This window comes from Misgurnus anguillicaudatus, chromosome 24 (genome assembly GCF_027580225.2).
Source record: "Misgurnus anguillicaudatus chromosome 24, ASM2758022v2, whole genome shotgun sequence".
NCBI classification, from domain to species: Eukaryota; Metazoa; Chordata; class Actinopteri; order Cypriniformes; family Cobitidae; genus Misgurnus; species Misgurnus anguillicaudatus.
In genome coordinates, this window is record NC_073360.2 from 39,386,079 (window position 1) to 39,393,201 (window position 7,123).

The window sequence follows — 7,123 nt, forward strand, 5'->3', positions numbered from 1 at the left end:
ATATCTCCATACACCGCGGGTCTCCTTACATGGAAGTCACGTTTCTACAGTAGCCCTAGATGGATAAACTGCTCTATATTTTATGTTTCGTCATTACGTTGTCTCAGACTATGATGTGTTTGTCTTGTAGTGGCTACCATAGCTTTTCTATACGTTGTGAAAGGGGAGGGGTGAGCTGTGGACTGAGCCGGTGGTTACAATTCACAAGCTCACCAGATTTATAAAATACAGATCAGCTTTACCGATTCTTTACGATAACGCACGCAAAAAGTAGAAGGAGGAGTTACGAGCTGCGGGAGGAGCGAGTCACGAGTCAACACTTTATACAAAACTGACTGGATAACTTATGATTAACTACATGTTTGTGTTGTTTATAATACAGTCCCTCCAGAAAAACGCAATTTATGCATTCGCATGATTCAACGCATAATCCGCATATTTATGCGGGGGCCGCAATTAAATACGCCTCACTTTTGCCGCATAAATTGCATATATCTGCTTGCAAAATATGCATGGCTTGCATGATTTCATAATTCCCGCATTTTCGTAGCATTTATCTTAGCAGAAAGTTGAAAAATGTTGCGTTTACTTCACACATGCGCAGCCTGTTATCATGGCAATGTTAGGAAGTGACGTAGTTATGCGACGTGAACATCAATGAAAAGCTGCGAAAGGTGCAAACTGTTTTTGCATGTTCACGCAGGTTTGGTAAGTTCCCGCAAGTGCCATTTGATGGGAAGTGCCCATAAAAAAAATGATGCGTATAGATTACCCATGAAACAACTGCTGGACCCGTATTCGAAAAAACTATCTGAAACTTGTACAAACCCTGGCGAAGTGCCTTCCGCACAGAAATACTCGTAACGAAACAAATCCAACTGCTTTTTGATACTTTGCATTTGTTTAGCATGAGGAAACAACTCTTAAACTGTGTTAATAAGTCAAAATGCATGAAATACCATTGAACCCCCCCTTTAATAAAAGATGAGTGGTGAGACAAAGCTGAGGGAGTGAATGGGGAAAGAAAATAAAGAGTAATATTTATAGCCGCCATTACTGAGCAGAACTGCGCCGGACTGTAATGTTTGTAAGTAACTGCATGTATTTATTTGAAAAGAAACACGGTTCACATTTACTGTACCGTTATATAACAACATCATTACCAAAGCAGTAAAGCACAAGTGATCGATCGATCAATTAAGAAAGAAATGCAAATATTCAATGAATAATTAAATATATGAATTACACTATCTAATTCATTAACCGAACTGCAGGCTGTTGCTAAGAAACTTATAGCGTCGATCCATTTTAATGCGTCCCTCACTATAAGATTAAGAAAGGAAACTTATAATGCATTCATAACATATCCATCTGTATCTAGGTGGATATCGGAGCACAGATAAACCCTGTCCACGAGGAGAGATTCTGATTGGTGGACCCAGTGTAACCATGGGTTACTACAAGAACAAGAAGAACAGTGAGGATTTCTTCGTGGATGAGAACGGCCAGCGATGGTTTTGCACTGGAGACATTGGGGAAATCCACGGAGACGGATGCTTGAAAATTATTGGTGAGAGAGTAAAACTCCCTTTATTTCTACAGCTCTGTATTTCCTGTAAATGACACATCTACTGTATATTTATTCTCGAAATCATAACGATAAGAACCTGAAGAAAGCAGATAAGAGTATAAACCCCAGGAGGGAGGAATGGGAGAACTTCCTGTTTCACAAAGTCGCATGCACAACAGATGATATCAGCAAGGACACATGTTTACATTGTGTTTGTGTGCGTGTGTTTGTGCGTGCGTGCGTTTCAGACCGTAAGAAGGATCTGGTGAAGCTACAGGCTGGAGAATATGTTTCTCTGGGAAAGGTAGAAGCTGTCCTGAAAAACTGCCCTCTCATCGACAACATCTGTGCTTATGCCAACAGGTGAAACACACAACCTACATTTATATTTATGCATTCGGCAGATGCTTTTATCCAGAGTGACTTGCATTGCATTGTTGAGAATTGAACCCATGACCTTGCTTTGCATCGCTAATTCAGTGCTCTACCAATTGAGCTATGGTAACCGATACCATAACTAAAACTACTCTAGTGAGCACTGCATTTTAGATAAAATATTAGTGCATAAATAAATAGTACTCTATTTAAGTTTTGCCACACTGAATTTCCACCCACGCATAATATTTTGTTTTCCAGCGATGAGTCGTACGTGATTGGGTTCGTGGTACCGAATGAGAAGCAACTCCTTGCACTCGCAGAGAAGAGGTGTGTCAGAGGTTCAAGGGAGGAGCTTTGTAAAAACCCGGTCATTGAGGAGGAGGTGCTTAAAGTCATCAAAGATACGGCACTGGCAGGTAACACAGCCAATCAGAGAATACAAACAATCAACTGCGATAGGTGTGTCTCACTAGCTATGTTTACATGCACAAAATTTAGTCAATCTGACTGAACTTAATCAGATAGCAGTAGGGATGCGCAATAATTTGCATGCGATAGTCATTCCTAGATAGCAGGTTACGACAGTACAGTTTACATACACCCTAAACATTGCGATCTGATAAAAAAATTTTGTTCACATTCTATATAATCCAAACCGAACAGCCAGGGTTGCCAGATTCGCGAATCAAAACCAGTCCAATGAACATTCAAAACTAGCCCCAAAACATCCCAATAACTATTCACAGCCCAAATACCAATAACTAATAAATGAAATAAATCCCTTTTTTGCGCAAAGAAAAAACTTGCGGAAACCGTTTAAAAGTTGTCCAAACATGAACTCCACCAAAAAGTAGAGGACTTGGCAACGCCTTGCTGCGCACAGCGTTTCTTGTCAAGTTCACGTAAGGTTCATCCTATCTTTATTTTTTCTGTTTATAAACCCTTAAAGGCAGGGTAGGCAGGAATTATCTAAAAAACTTTTTTACAAATTTGTTGAAACTGTCTCCATATACCAATACACAATCAAAATGTAAGTACTCTGAAAAAAAGAGGACAAAAGTCAAGTGTCTGCAGACCGTTCACGACCGTTTTAAACACAGCTCATTATTTCCATTCGGGACGAAACAAATGATTGGCTTGCGCGACTATCACTGTCTCTCGCAACCATGACAACACCCCTGTTGCTACAGGATGTGCCCACACATGCGCACACCCGATTGATTTGAACGTGCAAGAGGTACGAAATCTAAAAAGAGCAAAAGTGCGGCAGAGAAAGAGCATTCAGAACTCACAGTACCTGCATATCCAGTCAGCGAAGGCAAACAAGGCAAAAAAAGGAATAAACGAAGAAATCAAATGAGAGCAAATATCACGTGGCTTTTCCTCGAGTCGACGATGCGGTAGCGGTATTGTCTCGAGTGTAGTCCTCAACAATAGTCAACAATGCTTTCATCACGGAAACTCTTCCATGCAAAACACCGTATATGTTATGAATCTTCCACGAAATTCACCTTCATCACAGTGTAACTGATGGTAATAAAAAAACTTCAATCTGTTTTTAGCTTTGTCTTATAAATATAACTAGCTCGTTTGTTACCGAATCAACCAAAACTTTGCCAGTATCGATATATATTTTAAACTTTACCAGTATCGATATCGTTTTTTAAACTTTACCAGTATTGATATGCTAGCTTAATAGTGAGTACTTAAAGCTATCGTATTTGTTTTATATTCATATTGATGAAGTTAGGTGTTTTATTCCATGTGATTCTGACATGATGTTACTACATGCACTGCGCTCCTTCCTCTCCACTCGTCTCAGGTAAATGCTTCTACCAGCAGAGCGGTCAGCGTTCATGTGTTTTGGGGGCGTGGCTTTAGAAGAAACCCAGAAGGGAGGGGGTGGAGTGAATGGAAATAATTAGCTGTGTTTAAAACAGATGTGAGAGGTCTACAGACACTCGATTTTTATATTCTCTTTTTCAGAGTACTTACATTTTACTTATGTATTGATATATATAAAGACAGTTTAAACAAATTTGGAAAAAAGTGTTTTAGACTTTTTTTAGACTTAAACATGCCTACTCTGCTTTTAAAAATTAGCAAAAAGCTGAAATAATTTGTATTAATTGTTTTTTTAAAGTTTTTTTCATAAATTGGCTAGTGGTTAATCGCGATATTGCAGATTAAAATAAAAATTCATCAGGAGCACTTTTTTTATGCAAATGTTTTTTTCAACCTGATAACAAACAGATTATTTGGTTGCATGTATTGTACTGTGATGTGCACTGCATGAAGTCGGACACATGCAATCAGGGCACATGATTAAAGTATTGATAGTTTGTTATGTTTTGCATCTGATATAAATATAGGCTACATGAAAAAGTCACTGACATTGTGACTAAATCATAGTGAGAGTACACTCATGTCATACTGGTCAAGTTTTCAATCATTTGTCTGTATGAAATGTTTCTTGCAATCCTTTACAAAAAAAATTCTATAGCATGCACAATCTCCAAATATGTTGAACTTCCTGTTTTTGCCATGATCGATCTCTAGTTAAAGTCTGATGGTCGTGTATTTCTTATTCTTGTGTTTTTACAGGCCAGTTAGAAAGGTTTGAGATCCCACGAAAGATCAGCTTGAGCTCAGATCCCTGGACCCCAGAGACCGGCCTGGTGACAGACGCTTTTAAACTCAAACGAAAGGAACTGAAAACTCATTACCAGCATGCCATCGAGAGAATGTACGGTGCTAAATAAAAACTGGAGAAACCTGAAGCAACAGTCAGATTTTTCTCTAGCAACTACCAGTATGAGCAGAGGATACTTATGGATGTTATAAACATGAACAAAAAACAATATTTGATGTGGGATGTTTCACATCAACAGCACATAGATAATACTTATTAATATGATGTAAGCGATGTTAGCAACTGAATTAGACACACTCCTCTCTAAAACCCCGCCCACAAACAACACCAGCTAATCCACTAATTATTTTTTGCTGTATATAGATCAGTGTTTACTAGGGGACCTCAATATAACTTAAAAAAGACATTTTATTTTATTTTATAGAGTATTTTATAAGGTAGAAATTACGAGTGGGGCGGCTTCAAATATTGTTGGTGTGGACAATAGGGTAATTGAAGTCAAAATGTTGTGATGCACTGTTAATGGGTCGGTTTCCTGGAGAGGGATTAGATTAGTCCTAGACTAAAATAAATATAAGAGCTGTCCAAACTGAAAACAACTTTATATTTTAAAATCTTAAAATATATCAGTGCCCTTTGTTTTGCCTCAAAATGATGTTTTTAGTAATGTAATGTTTAGTATTTTCTAATTAAACTAAAGCCTAGGTCTGGCTTAAACTAATCCCTATCTAGGAAACCACCCCATAGAGTTTAGGCCTGTCTCAGAGATGGGTGTGATTTCTCAGGAAACCAATTTCAGTGATACCTGTCAGGTAGTAGGAATATTTTTAGGGGAAACGATTTAAGGGGTTACCAATGAACTGTGATTGTTTAAAAATACTTCGAATAACGCTTTAAATTTCTCACACTCAATTAAGGTGATTCATGATGCCATAGATGAACCATTTTTTGGCTGAATGGTTCCATAAAGAACCTTTAACATCTAAAGAAACTTTCCGTTTCACAATGGTTCTTCTATGGCATCGCTGTGAGGAACCTTTTAAGCACCTTTATTTTTTAGATGGAAAGATGGAAGTCTACATGTCCAATCAGATTGAAGGACCAAAATTAACTGTTCTGTCCCATACATGAGCAGCGCATCATGGGATACTGTATGTTTATGCTGTCATTAGGAACCTTGAAGACATTAAACTGAGTGTGATGTCAGATTTTTGACAACTTTCTCTTCTGTTCATCTTTAAATTTCTTTATAATGTCGTGTGATGCAGATGCAAAAGCCACCAAACCATCAAAAATAGGATAATGATATTGACTGAATACTCTCAGCATGAGAATACCTTTGCTTAAAATCTGCTTTATCCTGGCCTCACGCCATTCAGAGACATTGCTAAATGCCACACCGATTTGTTGGCAGAATCCACTAAATGCCACATCGACTTTGTGCATGTGTCCTATTAAGTACACAAAAGATTATTTAATTGAACAATGACGTGCAAAACGTGAAGGTAGCAGTGACATGAATCGCAGACCCCAATGTGTTCAATTTCTTCATTTTTACATTCTGACTTTCATTATTTGCAGTTTCGTGTTGCATTTTTAGTGATTTTGCACTTGCTTACTATGTCTTGTCCAAGAAGTGGAGGTCTTAAAAATAAAAATGCTTGAAAGGTTTTTCCAGTGTTGGGGAAAGTTACTTTTAAAAGTAATGCATTACAATATTTATTTACTCCCCCCAAAAAAACGAATTGCGTTACTTAGTTACTTTTCATGTAAAGTAATGCTTTCGTTACTTTTGCGTTTCTTTTTCTTACTTGGCTGAGGCTTGATCTCTTTCAGGCCTTGCAGGTGGTTTTACGACTGAGAAGTTCTGTATTCAGAAATTGCATATTTCCATACTGCCATCTCCGTTTCGGACTGAAACTGTTCCCGCTCAGGCGCTTACGCATAGAGTGCATAAATCTACGTTAATATGTTAAGTTTAATGCAGTACATTGCTTTTTTTTACATCGAATTAATTAAACTGAGAAGTAACTCAGATTATTTTTTTAAAAAAGTAACTCAAATATCAATATGTACATTTATAAAGTAATGCGTTACTTTACTTGTTATTTCAGAAAAGTAATATTACTACATAATGCGCATTACTTGTAATGTGTTAGCCCAACACTGTTTTTTACATTGATGTCGAAGCGTGTTTTTGCCAAAAAAGCTTCCATGAACTTAGAGGGTTTTGCAGTGAAAGTCAAATTTGTTACACCAATGAAATTACTGACTAATAACTTTTTCATTGCCATTTAAGTGAAATTATTGAATCTAAACATGAACTAAAAATGCTCCTTTACATGAAAACACACACTTAGAGTTTTGCATCTGAACTCTGAGTCAAAATGTACACATAAACCTGTGAAATACAGTATGTGATCTTTAACCAATTTATATCTTCCTCGGTTACGACTCTAGTAATGTCAGTGAAACCTCCTCTTATTGTTTGCTTATAGAAGGATTCTGGGTTTTCCTGCTGG

General features: G+C 37.5%; 1 protein-coding gene across 2 annotated transcripts in view; it reads left to right on the plus strand.

The window, feature by feature from the left end:
• The window catches only part of acsl3a (acyl-CoA synthetase long chain family member 3a), a 29,762-nt gene extending 23,490 nt beyond the window's left edge, over positions 1 to 6,272 (plus strand). For both annotated transcript variants that reach the window (XM_055197445.2, XM_055197444.2), the window contains exons 12-15: positions 1,382 to 1,570; positions 1,819 to 1,933; positions 2,207 to 2,364; positions 4,553 to 6,272. In XM_055197445.2, the coding sequence (XP_055053420.2) occupies positions 1,382 to 1,570; positions 1,819 to 1,933; positions 2,207 to 2,364; positions 4,553 to 4,710 (620 nt within the window). In that variant the 3' untranslated portion in view covers positions 4,711 to 6,272. The remainder of the gene's footprint in view (positions 1 to 1,381; positions 1,571 to 1,818; positions 1,934 to 2,206; positions 2,365 to 4,552) is intronic.
• Positions 6,273 to 7,123: the final 851 nt, after the last annotated feature.